Source organism: Aulostomus chinensis, chromosome 11, assembly GCF_037954235.1.
Source record: "Aulostomus chinensis isolate RoL2024-O1b breed Wild chromosome 11, RoL_Achi_v1.0, whole genome shotgun sequence".
Classification (NCBI taxonomy): Eukaryota; Metazoa; Chordata; class Actinopteri; order Syngnathiformes; family Aulostomidae; genus Aulostomus; species Aulostomus chinensis.
Window position 1 is genome coordinate 24,090,594 of NC_141330.1, and position 24,005 is coordinate 24,114,598.

A 24,005-nucleotide genomic window follows, 5' to 3' on the forward strand; every position below is an offset into this window, starting at 1 on the left:
GATCCATATTGTAATAATACCAAACCCTGATAGGAGCAACATGCAACATTTTTAAACTCCACTCCAGTATGAGTGGGAAGGTGTCCCTCCTCCATCTGATGGCACAGAGAAACATCTCTGGAAAGCCTCATAGTTAAACAAGAAGAACAATTTCTAGCTGGAGGCTTTGGCAGGGTGCTTATAAAAACCTTTTAACTGGGTTGATGAGAACAAGGGAGGGCAGGCTGGCTACCATGTGTGGAATCAAGGTCAAACATCTTTCCAGACTTTTTTTTTTTTTTTGAGGGGGTGGGTTAATGAACCTCCAAGGTTTAAAAAAAAAAAAACAACAAAAAAAAAACAAGACAGCAAAAATGATGAAAAGTGGGAGAAAAGGAACAGCAGATCCTGGAGGGAATCCAAGAAAAGCAAAGACAGAACATATGTCCCACTTCTAAGACTGGGCTTGACAAAAGGAAAGGAGGCACCTTCTGGAACAAGAACGGGTTGGGGTCATACCAGACATATTTAAGGTGGCTGTTGGGGGCCTGGGATGATTTCTCCTCTGTAGGCAAGTAGAGTTGTTTAGGAAGCTGCCACAATCCTGCTCCATGGAGGATCCCTGAGACACAATCACAAAGAAACTGTTACCAACATAATCTACCATCTTCTGTGTGTGGATGAGACATATGCATGTAAGTACTCTATAAGTTCAACAAAGCAGACTGGTACTATTCTGTGTCAGCAGTAATACTGATCAATTACACATTGCTGCATTCTTACTTTGAGACGTTCCTTTCTTCTATCTAGTCACCACATGGACTTGTTTTCAAAACATGATTGGATGGTTCTACATGCACATGTCAGAGTGACTTCATTACCCATGTGCGTGTGGTCAATTTCCCTTCATCTCACTCTTGCTGTCAGCAGCAGCGAGCCAGTGAGGTCACCAAGTAAAATAGAGCCATAAAGAACACAGTGAGCTCCATTAATGATGTAACTGCTGTGGTACTCAGTGATGGTGTTTGAAAGTGTGTGTATGTGTGTGTGTGTATATCCATGTGTTTTATAAGAAAGGATTGAGTGACAGAATTATGATACAATTCCCCAAATGGCCAGCCATTTCTCTGTGTATGCATGTGGCAAAGCTCTGTGTGTGTGCGTGTCTTTCTGCTCACGTGCAGCTGCATCAGTTGTGTTCTGCTGACCCAGCAGCGCTTGGAGGGTCAGGCAGATTAGAGCCAGGCCTCTGGGAGCCGTCACTCTTTTATGGAGCTGTTCACCAGATTGGTAATTTATGTGCTGAAACAACGACCTGCTAGTGCCAACACATACCTCCCTACACCCTGGTACCTTAATGGTAGTCAAAGCTTTATGATATTGCCTCATTCACCCATTTGCCCATTTGCCCACTCTCACTCACAAGCCAAGGAGCTCATTATAAGTCTTGAGTGACTTTCTCAGAGGAGGAGCTGGTGTTGAATGAGAAGCCTTCACAAACCTAAACAGGTGTGTGTGTGCGTGGGGGGGGGGGTTCTCTTTCAGCAGCTCTCTCCCGCACTACTGAAGGCCCGGCCGAAACACAAAAATACCTTCTTGCTGTGAGGCGACAGCGCTGACCACTGTACCACCGTGCTGCCTTGCCAGAACTCATTATGCTTCATTTGTTTGTGTTCATCAGTTTTTTGTAAAAGGTTTTTAAAGTTCTGGGAGTCACATTTAATTTACTGATCCGGCTGATACAGTTATCAGTGATTTGTCATTCATAAAGTACTTTATGTAATGATCACATCTCATAAATAGAAGATCAATATCAATTCAATGACAATAACAACCCCCTCCCCCCCCCCCCCCAACCCTAGAATTAACAGACATAAACAAGGGCACTCATTATCTTATTTCGATGGTGCGTTTGGGTTCTCTCAACTCACCATATCCGGTTTGGGACACCAGTTCAGCTGCTCCTCCAATAGGTTTCGTGAAAACCCCTACAATGCCTTTTCCCACACCAGAGATGACCCCTTTAGCTTTGCTGCCAGCTGAGGTCTGTACATCCCAGCTCCTCTGGAAATTTTGCATGGGTTGGTCCACAATGCCTGCAATCGCTCCTGCAGGTAAAGGTCTTTGTCTTATCTGGTGTGCTTTGTTAAATACCAAATAGACAACCACAAAATGCATTTGAAATTCAGGGCCTCTTTCGCGGGGAGGCTCTGTACCAGTGAGACTTGTTAAACAGGTTTACAGTTTTCATTGTGCACAACTGGGAATCACAAACATTCAACATGCTTTTGCAAATCTAACCATAAATTCTACATGTGATGCAGATGTGATCATTAGAGCATCTCAGGGAAAATAATGCGCCTTAACCCAGAGATGCAAGCTACTGTTTGGTTCGAATAATTAAATGCTGTATGTGTCTTTGAGTACGATTCAAGACAGACTTGAGTTTCACTGCCCTCTGGGTGTTTATTGAGTCCCTGCTGTTTTGTCTCTGTGGTTCTGTCTCCAAGCTCTCTGTGATTGTGTGTGGCACAGAGTTTGTGTGCCTCTTGGACTTTCTTACAATCATCTAATATGATGTGTTCTACTTATAATTCAGCTGAATTGTTGGTGATGGAAAGAAGAGTACAATTTAAAATGTACAATGGGAATGGTACAATAATGGGTGCATCAAGTGCGTGTATTTATTCACACATACCTAGCAAACTAATGCCAAGTCGTGACAGCCCCTGTCTTAGTCCATCCCCGAGACTCTCTGGTAGTTGCCGTCTCCACTCCTCCTGCCTGGTGTAGTGCTCTTCATCCAGAGAGAGACGATCCATGTTTCTGGCCAAACTTGTTGCCAAGTTGGTGATAGACGTCAGAGTGCCTGAACACAAATGTTTTAATTCACTATCCAACATATACACAACACAAGTAATTAATCATTTCCTACAACATGTTACCTTTTGAGATATGCTTGACAAAGGAAGTGGTCCCTCTGGAGACCCCACTGACAAATGCTCCAGGCCCCCGAGTAAGACCCTCATATGGCAGACGGAAAAAATCAGACACGCCATTACCGATGCTGCGCACTAGGCTAGCAGGACTGCCGAGGATCTCCAAAGACCCCACCACCCAGCCTGAGGTAGGGACAAGGACAAAGAATGTTTGGGTGTGTAGACCGAAATTTACAAACACTGTGCCCTTAACAAACTAACTAGTGCATTCACTAGACTCACATGTGCAAACATATGTACACACACTTAAACACTCATACCAACTAACCTTTACCTTAACCCTAACCACAGCTACATTTACTAACTCCTACAATCTCAAATCTCTCAGTTGACCATGGCCTCCTCTTGAGATGGCATGGCTCACTGATACTTATGAAAAATGCATCACAAAACGAAAAAAGGCCTTTCTCAAGACACCAGGCGCTGATCTGATATTATACTCAGTCCATTTGCACTTGAGTGATAGACTTTAATAGTAGAAAATCAACTCCAGTGGGGCCTAGTGGTCGTTACTGCCTTTACAGTTGTGGTTTTGGTAAAGCATTAAGTCCTGACAGGGGCAAATGTTTACAGGGCTGAGTCATGCCTTTACACACACACACACCACACACACCACACACACACACACACACACACACACACACACACACGTGTGGTGCATTGATTACATTCATGGATAGCATACGCCTTTTAATATCGGTGTGCCTGTGTGTGTGTGTGTAAATGTAGCACTGTACATCCTGAAGTTAATCAGTCCCAGAATACAATGCTTGCCCTAACTAATGATGACTGAGGAAGAAGAGAATGTGGCGAGGTGACGTGTTGAAATATGAGCAGAAATGAGGGCTCTAATGAAAGACAGTGGGAAGGAAGCGTCCAGCCAGAACAGTGATTTCTGATGTGGAAATGACTGGGTTAAATCAGACCATGTGTGGAGGCTTTGACTAGACACGACGACCACAAAGGACATAGATATGCAGCCTTTCTACAGCCTGATAAGTCAGACGTCTTTGATGACTGACCTGGTGGCTGACCACTAGTTCAAAAAACAACAACAACAAAAAAAAACCTTCCAGTGATTCAGATTTGCTTCCTGCTGTTCTTTAATTTTACTGCACTTTCTGCCACAATGCAATGTAAGCAGAGGGAAAAATATTAATTTCACAACCAACATTTACTGATATTTCTTTAATTAACCTGTCATTTTCTCAAATGTATTTGTATTAATTGGGTTCTTACCATCCAGGGATTTAAGTAAGTCATTTGGAAAATGACACGGAAATGAGAATGACGTAACCAGTCTTCCGAATAAGTAAAGTGCACCCACCAGCTCTAAAGAGGGCTCCGGCGGCATAATGCATGGCCAGAGCATGGACTAGCTGTCTGGCTGTGGTGAAGAGCGGCCCTCTCTCGAACAGTGAAAAGGCGAGGGGAGTGTGGTCTGAAGCGATGTACAACTTCAGGGAGGCATGGATGCTGACCAGCAGGCTGACCGGCTGAATGGTCAGCCTCTGCAGCCGCACAGGGTGGACGAATGCCTGAATGGACTGAAGCACCTGGAGGACATTTACTTGGCATAAGAGGAGAAGATCTTCATAGACAGTACAGGCATTGATGACCTCCAAGGTCATTATCTCAGGTGAGATTTTCTGATTTAACAAATGAGTTTAATGTGTTGAATCAGTGTCCCATTTGTCTCAACTCTAAACACTGGGTTATATATTTGTTCCCACATTTAGAAATTAGTTTAAACAAGCAATTTGATGGTTTATAAAACTGCCATTAGCCACAGTATGGCTGAATCCTTCATCATGTAATGTAAAGTAGCACAGAGGTGATAACATTCTGTAAATGCTGTGACTCAACAAGCATTTTTCATCTTCAAACATTCATCTTCATAATGCACTGTGCACCTGCTCAGGGAGGATAACAGCTGATTCGGGCTCTCGACTCTTCTGGGTCTTCATGGAGGCTGAGGTCATGGTGGTATCCGGGATGTAGGTGTGGAACAGGGTCTTAACGTAGTAAACAAAGGTGTCCTCAAGGTAGATTCTGGCAGGCTGGAGCTGGAAGCTGATCTGTGGCAAACAAAGCTCTTATGAGAATTGGTGATTCTTTCGTGGGCTTATTTGTAGGGTTAGGCTTTAAGGTTTATTGTCACTTCCCAAAAAAACAAAACAAACCAAAACTATTAATGACTGAAATATCATACTGAGTTAAATACAACTTTGGCAGCCATGGGAGAAGAATTGTCATATCCCAAAAGCAACAGGGAGAAAAAAAAGAATTACACAAAATTAGACAAGATTATTTTCATTAACAAGTGGAGTTGTCAGGTGGTTATTATTGTGGCTTAGTTGATACAGTAAAGGCTGCTGAATGTCACAGAAGAGGTCCATCTTTTAAAATGCATATATTGATATACTTATGTACACCTAAATGTATGCGAATATATACGTGACATATATATATATATATATATACATATACATACATACATACATACACACACACATACATACATACATACTGTATATACTTAGACACATATATACTTACACACATCCACCCATCCATCCATATATACGTGAGTGTGTGTGTGTGTGTGTACTGGAATTAACCTCCTCCACAGTGCATCTGTCCCCTGCCAGTGTGAGCCTCAGCTGAAGGAAACATGACTGTTTAAACTCTTCCAGGAGTTCAAGAGACTCTGTAGGGTTGTCAGTGCTGCTCCACTGAGTCCCAGGCTCAGCCCCTCCTCTCTGCTCCTGGCATAGCAGCACAGGAAAGTGGAAGCTTGCGCGATTATACAGCTGGTTGTCCACTTGCAGACAAGAGCAGTGCACCTCTATCAGGGAGGCCTCAGGCATCACAGCAAAGATAGGCTCTGTGCCTGCTCCAGGGTCAATGGTCAGCTCTCGGTGCTGGAATGTGGGTGCTGGAGCCAGGCGGAGAAGCAGTTTGGTTAATGTAAGTCTTAGCAGCTCCACGGACCCAGAGGGGCTGGTGATGTCATCACTCAGCGCCACGCTGACCTCACTCAGCAGGACATTTACAGACAGATTGGTGGACCTGAAAACAAAGCCAGTTATTAATGATGATTATGATGATGTGTATGTCAGTGAAGTCAGGCAAGTTCATCTCCCTCTCATGATTCTGACTATTTGTAGGGCATAAAAAGAAATGATGTGTCTTCGATTTCCTACCACCACTGCACACAAACAAAGCCCAATGACTGAGGCAATTTCCTTACATGTACCAAATAAGTAATTATGTCAATATCCTGTTTTGCCAAAATGACAATGCAATTATGTGTTGATGTAATGGAACAAAGTTGTCATGCCACTGTACAACTAATTTCACTTATGACAACACGAGGGTTTTATTGCCCTCCTGTGGTTAAAAATATGTCTGTTTCTTCATGTTTAGAGTCTTGTAATGATTCCTGCATGAAAACATTGCTATTACAAATAATCACAAAGCAATTTGAAGTCTAAATAATAATGAGCAAATGAGTATTGACCTGGAGGTAAGGAAGAACAGCATACACGGATGATTTCTTATGGTTCAAATATCTAGGGAGCATTAAATAACACAGCTAAACAACTGCCGGTGCACACAAACCTGCTGTGCTGGCTGATTACAGCATCCATGCTGCCCTCTGGTGCCAGTGACAGGATCAGGGTTCCTTTCTCAAAGCCCACATCAATGTAAAGACAGCCAAAGCCAGGCAGGAACACCACCTGAACAATTGAGAGCAGATATGCATCGTGATTGTTCATTAATACACTTTCAACTAGCTATGGATAGAGGGGAAACACACAGATTTTAACCTTGAATAGAATAAACTTTGAACTAGTGTGTGTGTGTGTGTGTGTGTGTGTGTGTGTGTGTGTGTGTGTGTGTGTGTTAGAGCATGCATGTGTCTGATTGTAACTCCCATCATGCGAGGATTAGCATGATCAGCTCCTGATGTGACAAAAGGAAGCAGAACCCTGCTGAATGTTTCACTCAGCAGTCATAACAAGTCCAACCTTTCACCTCTCACCCGTACCGCAGAGGTCAGAATTAAACCTCAGAGTAACCAGAGATACACAGCCTCAACTCCAACCTGCAGCTGGCTAGACACAACACTAAACATTACACATTCAGCTCCTTAACATCTTGCTACTCCCGGACTATTTCAACTGGTCAGACCACAGGTACTTAGGCTGACCCGCCTAAAAACTTCAATCAGAATGCCAGGGTTTAAAAAAATGACACAGTGTCCGCATACAACTAGCTTGGAGACCATATAAAGGGAAAATTAGTTTTCCCACAGACAAGATCACATTATCATGTATGTGACTGTTATTGGTCAGTAAGATTCCAAACACCACATGCTGGTGATGAGACTGTTCTCCTTTGTGGATTATTAACTCAAGATTCATCTGATTGCCAAGTGTTTGCTTTGTTTTCACAGGGGACGTCAATGTGCATCGGTTGTCATTAAATCTTCCAGATAATGTTACTGTAGAAGGAATTTATCAATTTAACAAACATGATGTTGGAACTTAAATCTGTACACCTGATAATTGTTAATTTTAAAGAAAAGAAAAGGTAAATATAGTGAATATATCTGACTATATCTGGCGAGTGATGTGACATTCCATGAGGGCAAAATTCCTGAAATCTTTACCCTCAGCCTTCCATAACGAATGCTTTTACCTGAGTGCCAAGACAGTTGATATCTATGGGGTCAGTCCAGTCTGTGGTGCTGTGGTCTGTGGTGGTTTTCAGTAGCAGTGATGGTAACATCTCTCTCTGCCTGCAGTCAGGGAAACTGGAGAAATGGTAGTAGAGCTCATGGTGCAGGGAGCAGTTCGCAGGAAGAGAACAACAGTACACCTCTGTCCTTGGAGTGTCTGAAAAAGATGTGTGGAAATACAAGTAAGTATGCAAAGTAGTCAAAGAAAATGGTGTGAGATGAGAGGTAGGGTTAGCTGGACCTTGCCCCTCCCTCCTACCTTTGACATTTTCTTTAAGCAGAAGTGGGATAGGACACTTGTTGTGGATCAGCATGCGAGGACAGGGGTCCTCATTCAAGGTGATATATGTCACCCCAAGATGCTCCTGATATGTCAGAACTATGGCTCTAAAAAAAAGGAGAATGAAAAAAAAACACAACCACATAAATAAACAGTCCACAGATGGATAATATCTTAACTTATGAAGTTCAACAGATAAAAAAAATTCACACATCCAAACAGCAAAAAAACTCATTACTGCTTTAAAATCTGTAAGGTAGAGTCACAGGCAGAGCCTTATCTAAGGGCAGGGGTGTGTGCGTGTGTGTGCGTGTATGTGCGTGTATGTGCGTGCGTGTGTGCGCGCGCTCATTCATATTTGTGTTTGTTTTTATATCTTGGTGTTTGGCTGGAAGATGGAGTTTTGGCTGGATTTTTTTCTAACCCAGAAGAGATTCAGAAGTAAAATAGATACAGAAAGGTAAAGGGAGAAAGAAGGAAAGACAAGAAAAACATGGGACAGGCTGAGAGGGATCAAGAGAACAAAACAAGCAGAGAAACTGACAGTGGAAATGTTGAGGGCGTTTCTCCCTTTTACTTCATTGCCAGTGTTTAACAAGCTGCGACCAGTTACAGTGCCTCCTCGCTCTATGTCCGGTGCCAGCTTGATTCAGTACCCAGCTCTAAATGGGCTGTCGCCGCCAGCAAATTACAAATGCTCCAGTTCACCCACCTGCTGCTCAGGCCACCCTCAAACTCTGGTTCTACAGGAACCGACAAACTCTGCCTTGGGAAGTCTGGCCGGATGGGAGAAGGGAGGCTCCATGCTGTAGATCCTTCAGGTCTTGAAAAAGAGCTGAAAAGCATATGCTTGAGTGGCAGAGGGAAGTCCACTTTCCCCTGGTCACTTGTCTGGAGAAGGTCCCAGCATGGCACGGAGCAGGGCTTAGCCAGGGATGCCTCTTCAGAGGGAGCCAGGGGGAAGACTGCTGTCTCTGGTATGTCACAAGCCTTGGCCAAGGACATGAAAAGAACATGATAAGGACAGATGAAGAGGAAAGACAAGAAAGAGGAGATGAGGTGAGAGAAAATTAAGTACGTTTAAAAGATTACATATGATGAGAAAATTAGGAAGGCAAGAATATTGAAGGGAGAGATTAAGAAAAGTTATGAGATGGGACAGTTAGAGAAGAAAAGAAAGAAAGAGCAAAGAAGATCCATATGATTACAACAAAAGAAATGAAAAGGTTGAAAATATATAAATAAATGGCAAAACCGCATTGTTATTGTACTCTTATTCCTCCCACTGAGCTTAGTGTTAAATTGGTAGCAGAGAAACCCTGCTGGGCTGGTTTAGCAGCAGTGAGCAGTGAGTAGTTGGGGACTACAGAGATTAGGCTCTCAGCATGACGAACACACAGACTAGAAAAGCATTCCTAGCCTTGTTTGTGGTTTGTATTTTTGTTAAGCTCATCGCCCGCTATTTAGTTTTTTTTAAGCCCGTTTTTTAAAAAGGGTTTTCAGTCAATTAGTGGCAACTGGCAAGCTCTGACATCCCTCTTTAAGGGGATCTGAAGGCACGTTAAATGACATCACTACATTGTTGCTCTCTTTGGGGACAAGCAGCAGATGAAAGCGAGAAGGGAAACCTGTATCCAATTCTGGGTGTTTGTCTAATATCCCTATGAAGTGCCATTGCCACATGGTGAGAACAGTGGAGGGAGAGCAACATGATCTGATGGAAATGGCTTGCTACATCCTTGCAATGCATATGTGTGGTAGTTGTGGGGTGGATATATGTATGAGTAATGGGCACCGGGAGTATGTGTGAAGCTTCAGAAACTTCAGTAGGACTGGACAGACATGATGCAGGACCATACATATACATAAAACACACTCTTTATAGTTACTGCCATTAGTAATATGGAACTGAAGCTTCAGGATTTACACTATTTTATGGGGTGTCATAGACTTAGAGCTGACAGTTAAGTTGCTAGAAGATAAATGATGTCCTTTGTTGCACTGTGCTAACACAAGAAGTTGCTGTACATTTTAAAAAAGGAAGGAAGAGCATACAAAAACATTGTTTCATTATGCTACAAATTAAAATGCCATTAAAGTGAAGAACAACCCAGTGTTGTCAAACTTTTGAGTCTGTCTACTGGGTACATGTTTGTGTGCACGGCAACTTGACAGCTGAGTGTGTTTCAGGTAAACAATATATCATGCATGTATATTACCTGGTCATCACTTCCGAGTGCATGGTCAGTCAGCAGAGGCCTGTACTGTATTGTGAAAGGAGTGTTGTTGAGCAGAATTGTTCTGTCCTCTATCTGGAGGATCTGGATGCCGTGTCTCACCACAGATGACACGCAGAACTGACACAGCTACAGAGGAAATACAGACACTGAGATGTCAGCCATAAATGATAAAAAATTATTTTATTACTTGGGAGACCTGAGTATCAGCCCCTTATGGTGAAATAAAAATAAAACTGTGGCAGTAATTAAATACACATGCAAATGCTGTCTGTTAAAGTTCTTTTAAAAAGCAAGCTTCCATGAATACTATATTGGGTTGATGTTTTTCCTTTCAGGAGATGTGTAACACTTAACAATAACAGCAAAAAATCTTGTTTGAGAAATCCTATATTTCAATAATTCATACAATCATGTTGATGAGTTCATCAAAATGGATCGTGTTTCCTTCACCTTCTGTCTGCCAGGAAATGCTCCCAGGGCGATGTCGGCTTCAACATATCCCTCTTCATCTAGGGTGACCACATCTGATTCTGATCCCTCCTTCCATCGAGGAGAAGTCAGGTCATGGACCAGTTTCAGTGCTGTAGACTTGTGGACAGTGTTAGTTTGAGCCCAATAGATGCCAATCTGGAAAGCTTCCTGGATGGTGGCGAGCAAAGAGAGGAGAGAGAATATGAATGGCAATGTCTTTTCCATTATCATCACAATTTGCAATTGTAAATAAAGTTATGTAATAAAGCACAAGTTTGCAAATGTTTGGGCACCCTTTGAGCTTTTATTAACACCATAGTACTAATTAATGGAAAACTCAATTTAATACTTCTCTTTTTGGATGCATTAATGACAGATTAACCCGCACTTTGTTTGGAAGACCTGATAAAGACACATGACATGTACTGCATGAAGCACAGAAAAGACACTGAGCAGTTTGGATGAACTGCAGTTCTTTGCAGTCACTAGAGACTACTGAGCATACCTCAGAGAAATGGTGTATTATTGTGATCGGCACTGGGATTGCATGCTTTGACGGTTGTTATGAAGACAGAGGAGAGGCACTTTACGCAAGTAGCCACACAGTGGAACATAAAATAAAGTCAGTACACTCAGGCGGATGTTATACTCCAAAGCAGATGCGTACAAATACAGCTGTGGAGCCCACAGACGCCGTAGTTTATACTTTCTGGAGTCTGCTTGGAGTCCGTGTTCCACACATGTGTGCAGTGAATCAATGTCTATCAGGAATGATTGTCCTTTTAAACATTTTCACTCACATTCACGCTCTTGCAGGTGGACAGCAAAAATATCTGTTGAGAAATCCACCTGAGACAGCTTCTTGGACGACTGACATGTTTGTTGGTTTGATTTCTATAAGCTTAAAGTTGGACTCATTACATTATGAGAGTCCTCATACTACTGAGTAACATTAAGTTGTTTAGTTCAGTATGCCTGATGGGCTTTAGTTTGCTCTGGACTATCAAGTTTTTTTGCTACCTTGAGGGTTGTTTGGTTAAAAATTTAATACATATACATTTGCATACAACAGGTATATTTGTCCAATTCTATGTAATGTATAAGAAGACAAGACTGTGCTTGACTGTAAATGTATCCACAATATAGTGCTCACAAAAACCTCACAACCATAAAAGCTTTTGCAGTTTATATTGCAATGCCACATGCTATTTCTATACAAAAAAGACAAATCCTCTTTGACAACCCAGCTGTCAGTATCTAAACCCTCGGTTTACTGGTTTATTGTCAAGAAATCTATTGTAATTCTAATATATAGGGAGTAGTGTGTGATTGAACGGGGGAGTTATATAAGATACACAAATGCTCTTGAGTTGAACTTAAGGAAAAGTATAATTCAGTAATTATTACCATTGCATGAAACATGAACCTTACCTTAAAGTTGGGTGGTACAATGACCTTGCCGGCTGGAATCTGCAGTACAATGGTCTCTCCCTCAAAAAACCACAGGTCCCACTGGGAGTGGTTGGCTAACAAGGCCCAGGGCAGCAGCTCCACCAGCAGGGTGTTCAGACCCAATTTCCAGCAGGATAACTTCACCTGCATGGGACTGTCCCATTGGGCGAGGGGCTCCAGCACTGACCTGAGGTAGAGGGCATACTGACTCAATCTAGCTGCATCAGATGATCAGAATTTGATTTTGCTACAGTGACAAACAGAAAATAGACCAATCATACAGTAAGAGGCAATAGGATCCTTACATCCTTACTAATGTGGATATGTGTTAGCAGAAGCAGATCAACTAGGAACATGTAGCACTGCCAGTGTCGGTGCCTTGGCGGAGAGAGTGAGCTAAACCAGATGACTGTTGTGTGCTTGTTTTTCATTTAAGCCAGGGCAGTAATGCTATAGGATTGCAAACACTTCACCCTCAACAAACACAGCCGCAATGACAAACATACAGACAGAAAAGAAAGCCTGACATATAGCAACTTATAATTCACCACTGATATAAAACCGCCATTGTCAGATCAGCTTGGTTATAAACCTGTTTAGCTGACTAAAGATACCAGTTCACTCGACTACTTGTCAGGCTTCCCACACTGCCAAATACAGAGCAGCAAACATTTAAACATGAAGTTTATAAACAAACAATTCCTATATTTGTTATATGACACAGACCATTAACTTGCTGACAACAGACTATACAAATTTGCAAAAAGTTATGAAATACAAACATAGAAAGACGAGTTGACAAGATATTTGGGGACACACAGGGGCATGCCAGGACACAAGACAAACAAGCAGGCAGACAAACACACAACCATTTCTTCACCCATCTTCTGACACAACACTTAATTGATGGTAATCATGGTCTTGTGACCTAAAAAGAGCCTGAAGAGAGCCAAGCAAAATGTCCTTTAAGACTGACATTGGAGTTCCAAGTCATCATGCGACCTGATCTTAACTCTTCCTCAAGACCGCCTTGACTCTGCATAAGCTACCTTCTTCCACTTACACATACTACCCCACTTTGAAGGAGAATGAAAAAACACTTACGATAATTAACTTCTACTGTGATAATTTAACTTGTACTGTTTCTGGTGTCTGGTCATGAAACACATTACAGAGCTCACAAAAAAGGAATTGAAAGAAGTAAGTTTCAAGGGCCTTTGTCAACCAAACCACCCTGGAGTTGAGGGTTTCAGAAGTGAGAACTCTGAAAGGTACACTGGTTTGAAAACAGACGCACACATGCTTGAGCTTAGCCAACGCAAGATGTTTGTTTAATGATCGTGGTGGCCTCTCTACCATCAAAAATCCAACAGAGAAAAAAAACAACACTTACGGCTCTCAACTTCCTCTGCCCCTTCAAGACACAATATTTACACACTCCCTGCCAACGAGTTCTGTTGGTTTGGTTTCTACACTGTGCCAGAGTAACCAAACCCTTTCTCCAAATAGAAGTATCACTGTTATCAATTTTGAAGGAAACATATACAAATTAATCTGAGGCATAGTGTATTTAGAGAAAGCATCCTTTAATGACACTTTTCTTTTTTCCTTCCTACATTTTTTCCCCTCATGTTACTCCAGATACAGTTATATCCGCCAAACTGCCATTTTCCATGATGGGAAACGTGTCCCTTGGGGATTTGTCTCCCAGGGATGGATTATAGGGAATACAGTGCCCTGGTTTACGAAGAAACCAGACACCAAACTGTCAGAAACTATTGTGATGCAATGTGAATCCCAATTTATAAGTTAAGCAATATGCATAATGGTGTATTTGCACATAACAGTTTTATGTGTGCTGGATAACAATCAGTGTGTGTTTGAGTAGGGAGAGAGTAAATGGTTCACATGTCCAGCAAATTACTGGAACTCTTTGTAACTTGGAGCCTGTATGAGAACATGTAACTATTTCTTCTACTGCTGCAATCAAGATGTTATTCCTTTGTTTCCCTGAGTGTCATTTATGGCCAGATTCACATGTGCGTATGGAGAAACAGTAGATTAAAACCCATGTATGAGCTACACAAACAAGCCTGTGTACACACACACATATCATATGAAGTATACCCACTGTTCACGCCACAAATCTGTGCCAAGATTTAACTGGTTGCAAGGCCCAGTGACTTGTGTGAGAAAGGAGGACTGTGACAGTGACAGTTTAAATCTCTACTCTGTAGGGACAGCAGTGGGAAGTTTGATGCATGTCTCTGTATTGTCTTTGCTGTTAAATATGTGAGAATGAGAACAAAGAGAGGCATCCGTCATGAAAGACATTCTTGCACAACTCTGCACTTTGAGGAGAGAGGCTATGCAAATCGTACTATTAATAAAACAAACTGTGGGTCTTGATGAAATTTGTGGTTTGAAATCTGGCCAGATATAATGCGTACCACATAGAGCTATAACAAAGACAACAAAGCATAATTTAAAAGACTTATCAAAGGATCTTGGGGAGATGAAGGATCAGACACTTATGATGTTTATATTGCAAGTGTGAACTGAGCATGGCTCATAACTTTGCCAGTTCACCCCACCAAGCTGTCCTGGTCATTACTCTACTCCCTCTGCTACTCTGGGGAGCACAGTGGACCACTACATGCTTACTCAGTCACATGTGGCCTCGTCAGCAGTATCTTTTCTCTTGATGGTGAAGAACTTTGCCAGGAAGACACAGCACATGGGAAGATCGGGCTGTTCCCTTCGGCTCCCCCTCAACAGCTCAAATGACGTACCTGTCAGCATCTTTGGTGATGTACGGCCAAGGTGGATCAGTGGAGGCCTTTGGACCATAGAAGTCAGCCATGATGTTTTCCAGGTTGTCCTCATTTCCATTCTTGTTCAAGATCTGTTTGATGAGGCTGGTGGAGATGGGTACAGCACAGTGGGAGGCATCTTCATCCTCTCTGAGAAAAACAGAACACAATACAAGGTCATGGTAGATTTATCAGGTATGACCTGTTGAGCTAGGTGTTTGACTGGATACAAGATAGAGTAAATTTTCTATGGAATTCTAAACCCTGTGCCATCTTACCCAAGGTACAAGCAGATACTGCACCAGATGACACAGCTTATCTGACAATCTCAAAACAATTAAACTGACCTGCATCTAAACTCGTTTCTACTCTGGAACTGTGAAGAGGTTGAATCTGACTTCGGGTCTGTCTTTTTTACAGACATGTAGTCTTGTTTTACAAACACTAATCCACAATGATCATAGAAAAAACTAAACAGCAGTAAATACTCTTATTGGATACTTCAGCTTTCAGACACTGGTCAATTATGGTTTTTAGAAAGAAAGAAAGAAAAAAAAATCCTCCATACACTATAATAGCTTCTTCTCTTTCTCTGGGACACATCCAGTTCCACTTGGCTAAAGCAAAGCATCCCCCAAAGCAGAAGTTTATTAATAGAGCCCATTGTGCTATAAAAGGAAATCAGGGCCTATTGCTTATGAATTTGGGCAAGGAAGAGGAGAAGGACAAGGTGTTGACAGGAAGCTTTTCATCCAGAGCAGTTCCTGAGGGGGGAAACTGGAAAAGGCTTCTGATTGTAACCCTCCATTTTCTAATGTGGTGGCACATAAGAGAAGAGCAGGACATAACAGTTCCTGTTAAGACTTGTCTATGTCTCTTGTGTCGCAGACCACAACTCTGCTCTCTACCTCATCCATTAGAGCCCACAACTATGTGTAATTACAGGAAGGAAAGATGAGCCGTTGACCAGTGAACATTCAAGAATGGATCCATCCAAGAGGTTTTGGGGTTTGGGGGACTGGAGTGCTTGTGTGTGTGTGTGTGCGTTATACATGTGTATGCGTGTGAAGGTACATTTACAATTGTGGGTTTTGTTAGTGTGTTTGTGAGAATGGATGGGGATGAGGTATGGATTGAATCGGGCCAACAAGGAAGAGAGGTATGTTAGTTTGTTTGGTGAGAGGCAGTTTAGGCAGAAGACACATTGTAAACACAAGGGGCATTGTGGTTGCAATCCATGAAGACAAGACACTTGGTTGTTTCTGATCATGCTTTCTGGGTGCATGAAAAGGATTTATCTACACCAACAGAGGCCAAATATATTCCCAGACACTGTATGGCCACTGTGGTTCCTTTATGGCAGCTGTAATCAAAACAAACTTTGTGACCAGATATCTAAACCCAAAACAGTCAGAGAAAAAAAATTCTCTCAGGGGCCGTCAATTACAGCCAGTGTTTATTCTGTTTGTTCAGTTGCTACCAAAAAATGAATGGTCTTCCATGCATTCACATAAAACAACGTAGATTAAATATCTGCAGATAACAAATACAGTAGGAACAAAACAACAATCCATCTACATGTGGTTGTCATTTCTCAAAGGGCCACCCACACTGAAGCACAAACAAGGATAATACTGATGGATAAAGCATAAGCCATGTACATGTACATCACATGACACTTCAGTAATGTTTTTACTGAATTTCATTTCATCAATTTACCGCATAAAACTAAAATAACACTTCAACAATATAAAAAACAAACAATAACTCAGTACTTTGTACCACTGAAAAAAACAAAGAACAGGATGAAAAGATGCAGGCTGAAGCCTTAGCGTATTACGCTTACCTTTTCACATGAATCATCTTTGTGTTGGCTCACTTTTAATTTAGATTGTGAAATGAAAGACAGTAGCAGAAGCTAAGCATATGTATATTGTCGACCTATATATCCCAAAAGTATTTCCCGTTCTGGTGTTTATACAACAGTTATTTATTTATTTATTTGTTGATCATCCTATGTTTAAATCACACAAAATTAATCAACTATATCACCCATTTTCATTTCTGTTTCTAAGTCATTCTACAAATTTACTCCATTTAATGAAAAGCATCTTTATTTTACATTCGTTCTTGTCTTTGTGAACATACAGGCTCCTGTTATGCCATACTGGCTTTTCTAGAGAGAAACAACCCCTGGACACAGTCTGGTGACAGGCTGTTATGTGCTTTGCATAACTGTGATGCAGTTTTAAAATAATAAAAAAATACTTTATTAGTTGATTCAAGATAATCAATTCCACTTTGCTTAGTGTAACCGGCACAGTGGAGATGTATGTGACAGACCCTGCCCATGATGAGGTGGTGACTGTCACAATTAAACTGACTAATAGCTCAGCAAGACAATGACAGACACAGACCACACAGACATGGACACGTGTGCACACACTTACCATCCACCCACACCAATGTGCAAACACATTCCATATTGTCTACGCACACACTTGAGTCAATTTTGGGGTGCTTACCACTTCTTTCCCGACCTTAACCCAAAAATCAGCATGTGACTAATCAGGGACAAAGCTGTTGTTCTCAATTGTACATGTAATCCACAATTAACTGGTCTCAAGTGTCACCAAAACCATAATGTGGTGTGTGAGAATCTTAATTACGTGTCTCTCTCCCTCTTCACTAAATGGAAGCAAAAAAAGCTCATCACAGAGGACAGTGTCAGGTAATCCTTTGTGCGAGTATGAAGTGGTTGCTAACAACATAATGTGCTACTGCACTGAAGCAACAATAAGAAAAACAGACCTTCCTGAGATGAGGTGGCAGGTGAAAGCCTGCATCACTCACACTTCCTCGGTCTCATAGTTGAGCTACATTTTTATCTACAGAGCCTTTTTTGGTGAATTCTGGGTGATACTCCATAAATGGACCGAATTTTGAACTCAATTTCCCCACACAGATTGATCTTAATGGCTTTTGAATTTGTTTTTCTTTTACATTACTATTTACCTGGCCTGGAAAGTGAGGTGGTGGGTGAGGTCTGCTTCAGTGTTCAACAGAGGCTCCTGGTGGCCCTGTCCTTGTATCAGCTGACACTCTCTCAGTCCCAGACTCCTCTTCTCAATGTGAACCATTACTGGATCCGGCAAGTGACTCCTCATTACAAACAATGGACTAAAAACTACCTGAAATTGAGAATCCATTAAAACAAAACAACAACAAAAACACATCTTCAGAAAGAGAAACCACACAAACACAGTTTGTGTTGGTGAAATGATGATGAACATCTTTTTTTCTCATTTTGGTTATCTTGATCATGGAATAATCTGAACAGATCCAATTAATGCTAGAGAGATATTCTGTCACAATGTGAAAATAAGGACTAGATATATTGTGTGCATTTAGGACACTCACCACTCTTTGTTGCATATGAGAATCAGGTTCAATAGTTATGAGAGTACACCACACGTACAGCAAAGAACCACCAGAACATGGCACCTGAAAGGGAACAAACTGCTTGTAATGGCAGTCTCCTCAATATATCCAAAGCCATATCAAACTTGGGGTGATGTTGAGCAGTCAGCTCTTCTCATATCGTCTTATCACCTTATTGGCATGATTATTTAAGGTTACAAATCTGAGCTTGATCCAGGAATCTGATTGTTTCTAATTTGAAAGAAATGATGGTACATCTGATAAATGAAATACTTGTACTGCTTCAGTTCAACTGATGGCATGTTTATAACTTCCATCAGAAACACATTATCATGCTGTGTCCTGAAATGTTTCCTAGCTTCTTCCAGTAAGTTAAAAGTTGTCTCCCCAAAGCCCAGCAACAACATAACATGTCAGAGGCGAGTGACAGCAGTTAGTGCCAGATAATAGTCAGTAAAATCTTAGCACAATTTCAAGGCTGAAAATGAGCCCACTGAATAATGACTACTCTTAACATGGCACTGTTTTTTGGCCCATTCAGTCCTCATTTAAGGATTGGTTTGCCAAGGCACATTACAAGCTGTGGTGATGATAGACTTGGAACATCATTTACTAGTGGGGACAGCACAGAGAGCAAAGAGACAGAGTGAACATTAAAAACAGCCTTGTTGGGGTGAGAAAATGAAACTTTGGCAAACAGAGAGCTCTGACCCTAAAAACACTCAATAGGAGACTCAAACCAATGGGAGACGGTCATAGTGACCTCCTGTGCTTTGTTAAAGTAAAAATGAAAAAAAAAAAAAAACCCGGAGGCAGATGAGAAAAGACAGACATTGACACAGGAGAGAATTAGGGAGTGGAACAGGTGGACAAGCAGGATGCCAGAGAAGAAGTAAATAAAGGGAAGGAGTTAACTGTAACAAGATGGATGAGTAAGCCAGTGTGTGGGTAAGAGTGTACAGAACGGATGAAAAGAGAGTGAAATGGTAGGAGACAGGCAGAGATAGAGAGATCTAAGACTCAGCTACTACACAACTCTCTTATTTAGAGCCAAGCTTCCATATGTGTAATGAACTGCTGATCTGAGGAGACGAGATAACAGCAGAGGTTGGAGTGAAGTCAGAGTTGGACTAGAGCGCTAGAATGGCTGGCTGTTAACAGCATGGGGCAGGAAAAAAGGACAGACTGAGAACACAAGAATAATTGCAAGAACCCCACTGATGAAGAGGAGATCATCTGGTGCTAATCCAGCAGTGTGAAAGTGCCTTCAAAGCATCTCCCTGTGCCCACATATCATCTAGTATTTCCTGTCAATGGTTAGTGTTGTTATGAGAGAGTATAAACTGTATTTTCTGCCTCTCAGCATCCTTGGGTTACAGATTGGGAAATGGAAAACCTTCAGAGGGGACGATGTCAATATGTTCTTGAACAGAGAGAAGCTGCTCTGTCACTGTGGCTAGCCGGTCGCAGTTGGTGGTCCACTCACCAGCCACAAATGTGTGTGTGTGTGGATAGAGAGCTGGTTGGAGGTGGTGGTATTTGCAAGTGTGCATTTATCTACGTTTGTCTGGAGGGCACATTCAACAGCTTGTACTTGCACAATTCCACGTGTGACAGAATTGCAACAGTATAAAAGTGTGCTTTTGCATTTGCCCTCTTGTATGAAACATGTTTTTCAAAGCATCAAAAAACAGTAAGGAGCATGCCAGACAGTCTTCTGGAAAAGTACCCTAAACAATATGCAGCTCAGTTTGTTCATGAAAATCAGGTACAGTTACCTAAAGGTCATGCACTGTGGTGTGTGTTGAGATATTCAGGACAAATCTATTTGTCTTTCTGTACCTGTACAACAGAGCTGCTGCTGCACTTGTCCCTCCTCTCCAGCTGAACATCCTGTGACCATTCTTCATCTCCTCTGGCTCTGACACACAGCTCTGTCAGCTCGGCATCTTCCAGCACATAAGATGGCAGTTTGGCCCCTGCCTCCAGGCAGTCACAGTGTTCTCTAACCACTGTCTGACCATCGGGCCCCACGTAGTGCTGCACCACCCGCAGTTCAATATCCTGAGTCAGGTAACTGCACATTACCTGTCGCCCACATATTATTACCTGGAGAGGGAAAATCAACATAGAAACAAAAAAATGAAAAACTTAGAGGAGGTAGCAGACTGAATGCATGAAAAGAACAGGCAATTTCGTCATTGACTGTGCTGTAAGAGAAAGATGATTTGTGCCCAAATTAACAAAAAGCAGAGCAGAGTCTCTACTTTTCTTAGTTCTAGGGGCTCTATCTAACAACACAGCACAAGTCTCATTGATAGTTGTCATTTTCTCACACAGAGCCCACCATGTTTAAACAGCAAATGCTTGAGCTCAGAATAAACAACAGGTCTGCTCAATACAACAATATATTTTCCTGTTATTTAAAGACCACATTAATCCCAATCCATCTGGTCGAGGCTGACAGCTGCCCCTCACACAGTCTGTTACTGCAGGTTTCATTTCTTTTTCATTGCCAGTGGGTGTTTCATATAGACTGCATGAATCAGCCTACTGACTGAATTCTAATTAAGACAATACTTCCTACTACAAGAATTCCTTTTGTATTCCTGGTAACATCATAGACATAGGGTTACACGATGGTGCAGTGGTTAGCACTGTCGCCTTGCAGCAAGAAGGTTCCAGGCTCGAACACGGGATCACTCTTTGTGAAATTTGCATGTTCTCCCTGTGCCTGCTTGGGTTCTCTGGCTTCCTCCCACAGTCCCAAGACATGCAAGAGGGAACGAGGTTAATCCAGACTCTAAATCGACCGTAGGCGTGGCTGTGAGTGTGAATGGTTGTCTGTCTATATGTGTTAGCCCTGCGATGGACTGGTGACCTGTCCAGGGTGAACCCCACCTCTCACCTCAAGGCTGCTGGGATAGGCTCCAGCCTTGACCCTTAACAGGATAATCAGTAGAAAATGGATGGATGGATTGATGGATGATAAACATAATCAGACTAACATGTGATGACAAACACCAGCGTTACATCCCTTAGTTCTACTTCATTGTTTCCTTCTGAAATTTGACCTGAAACTCTTCCTGTCATGCTGTGTGAGTTTGCATCCCTCATTGGAAGCTGAACCATGTGTCATGAAGCAGTTGGACTGACATATGTGTGGCAAAAACTATGGTGGGACTTCATAGTGCAATGCAGGTGTATACATCATATCAAAATTAACCACAGCTCACTGAAGTACTTTACTGTGACTTTATTCAGAGCCAACAATGTGTTTCACCTGGAGTTTCTTCATGTGACTTCCATGTATTTATCAAAGTTGAGTATGCATGTGAATTCATGAGGAAAACCTGAGGAAGCTACAAGTGAAGTGTGTTGTGCGCTCAGAATAAAGTAATTGCAGTGAGTAGTGGTTCATTTTGATCTTCATAAAATATTCCTGTGGCTGAACAGCCTCTGAATACTGATCCTGGCTGCGAATGCAAATAAAATGGGAATACTCAACCTGTCTTAAAATAATTACTGCTTACTCTAACTATAACCTTGCCCAGATTAAGGTTGTGTTTTATTCAGACTTGGCTTAATCTGGCTAATACCAGAATATTCCAGTCCTTTAAAATGCAGCCATGGTTGCCACGTGCTTATTCATGAGGAGGTGTAGAGCAGCCCAGCACTACTGACTCTGACTTAACATTTTTCCCTCAAGAGTCATCAAAATGTTCCTGGTCTGAATCTGTGTAATCAGAGAATGCATTTGTTTAGATGTTTGTGTTTATGTGAAAGTAAAAGAGCAGTGACAAAGAGGATGAGACAGGGCACAGCCATAGGTCAAATTCTGAGTATGATCCCCAGCAAAAAAAAAGAAAGAAAAAAGAAAGAAATTGAGGTATGCTCATCGAGGCAGTAGTCAACTTTCTCCGTAGTGGCTTCTAGTGTCCCACTCTGAGGCTTTCTGTTGTGAATTGGATGTGACCAACGTGCTTACCCTATCATTTGATCCAATGGGAACAAGATGTAAGCAGTGTCTGAGACAGACAGGGAAGGAATGTGAGAGGCTGAGTCTGTTTTGTCTGGGAGACAAGAGGGAGACGTGCGACACTTGACACTGTTTACATAACAATGTGTCACCACTCTGATCTGATGGCATGATATGTTTTCAAGTATAAAGTGACTCTTCCTCATATTTGTGGAAAACAATGAACTGCTATTCTTGGTGTAAAAAAAAAAGGCAAAAATGCCTGGTTTATGTTCAGTGATGATTTCCTATGATCTTCTCTGTAGATTATTATGCAAATTGTGTTTCAGATGGCTTCAAGCTTAGAAATCTTAGTTTTGCTGATAAGTAAAATACTCAATACAACAACTGATAAACACAGAATAGTTACTTGATAGCTGGGACTTCTGAATTACAATGTACAAATGGAAAAAACACAGGAGATTTCAAATTTAAACTGCCAAAACGAGAGCAGGGAAATAGGTCAACGCTTCCAAAGTTAAATGTAGTGGTGGTCAACCGATATAATGCGGCAAACAATTTCCTACTTTCTGTGCAATTCTGGGCCTGCAGCGATCATAACCTGAGAACGAATCAATATAAGCATTTTGCATAATGTACAATACATGAATGTGAATGAAGATCAAGATTTTAGTCAAAACTAACTAGAAATTCTGTACAGCTAAAAGTATTTCACCCAAACTGCTCAGCAGGGGTCGGCATGGCTCGGAGGTTGGGTGGCTGTTAAGCAACAGAAGAGTCGCTGGTTTGATCCTGACTTCCCCCGGTGACCATGTTGAGGTGTCCTTGAGCAAGATACTGAGCCCCTAATTGCTCCTGATGGCCCTGCGATGAACTGGTGACCTGACCAGGCTGAACCCTGCCTCTCACCCAATGTCAGCGGGGATAGGCCTCAGCCCCCCATCTCCACTGCCCTGCCCCGCAACCCTTAACAGATAAGCGGAATAGAAAATGGAAGAATGGATACTCAGTATAGGCTGGCTGGTCACTGTTTACTGAGCTATAATTAGGGGAGCTATAATTCTGCATTGATTGGGGAACAATTTGGTTCAAAGCATAATACAGGTAGCTGTACAAATAAATATGTAATTGTATTTGTCATGGGGTGAAGCAGTAGATGATGACATGATACAGAAATAAGTTCAAAAACTGAGTCTGGTTCCTCAGTACATTATTGGCTAAGACTGTGATTGTCTGTGGTTTCAGCATGTCACAATTCCCTTTGACTGCTGTTACTGTTCTGCAGCTTTGTCAATTCATATTTTAATATTTAGGTGTTTATAATCTTGTTTTTCTGAGTGGATACATCTACTGCACAGGAAACCTGAAACAAATAAATCCAGGTTAAACTCTAGACAGTTTTCCTTCCTGTTTAATGGCATATTCAAGGTAAACATCAGTGTGTAAAATCAAAGGGCATGCAAACAATACTGATGCATTAAACATATGATTCACAGATATTTATGTATATCAAACCTTCATCATCAACTACAATGTGCAGCCTATCAAAGCCCCCTCTTCTCTTTCTGTTTCATTCCATTCCAATCAGAAAATCTGCCCTCAGA

The 24,005-nt window shown here is 41.8% G+C and overlaps 1 protein-coding gene across 5 annotated transcripts in view; it reads right to left on the reverse strand.

Annotated features, from left to right (window-relative positions):
- Positions 1 to 24,005, reverse strand: part of vps13b (vacuolar protein sorting 13 homolog B) — a 327,627-nt gene that overhangs the window by 2,114 nt on the left and 301,508 nt on the right. For all 5 annotated transcript variants that reach the window (XM_086219125.1, XM_086219127.1, XM_086219123.1 and 2 more), the window contains 18 exons: positions 20,265 to 20,531; positions 18,402 to 18,485; positions 17,997 to 18,172; positions 14,961 to 15,131; positions 12,148 to 12,355; positions 10,696 to 10,884; positions 10,225 to 10,371; positions 8,718 to 8,995; positions 7,985 to 8,112; positions 7,686 to 7,882; positions 6,603 to 6,721; positions 5,600 to 6,050; positions 4,892 to 5,056; positions 4,306 to 4,534; positions 2,925 to 3,101; positions 2,678 to 2,848; positions 1,911 to 2,087; positions 499 to 601 (listed from right to left, as the gene is read on the reverse strand). In XM_086219125.1, coding sequence (XP_086075251.1) covers positions 499 to 601; positions 1,911 to 2,087; positions 2,678 to 2,848; positions 2,925 to 3,101; positions 4,306 to 4,534; positions 4,892 to 5,056; positions 5,600 to 6,050; positions 6,603 to 6,721; positions 7,686 to 7,882; positions 7,985 to 8,112; positions 8,718 to 8,995; positions 10,225 to 10,371; positions 10,696 to 10,884; positions 12,148 to 12,355; positions 14,961 to 15,131; positions 17,997 to 18,172; positions 18,402 to 18,485; positions 20,265 to 20,531 — 3,437 coding nt within the window. The remainder of the gene's footprint in view (positions 1 to 498; positions 602 to 1,910; positions 2,088 to 2,677; positions 2,849 to 2,924; positions 3,102 to 4,305; positions 4,535 to 4,891; positions 5,057 to 5,599; positions 6,051 to 6,602; positions 6,722 to 7,685; positions 7,883 to 7,984; positions 8,113 to 8,717; positions 8,996 to 10,224; positions 10,372 to 10,695; positions 10,885 to 12,147; positions 12,356 to 14,960; positions 15,132 to 17,996; positions 18,173 to 18,401; positions 18,486 to 20,264; positions 20,532 to 24,005) is intronic.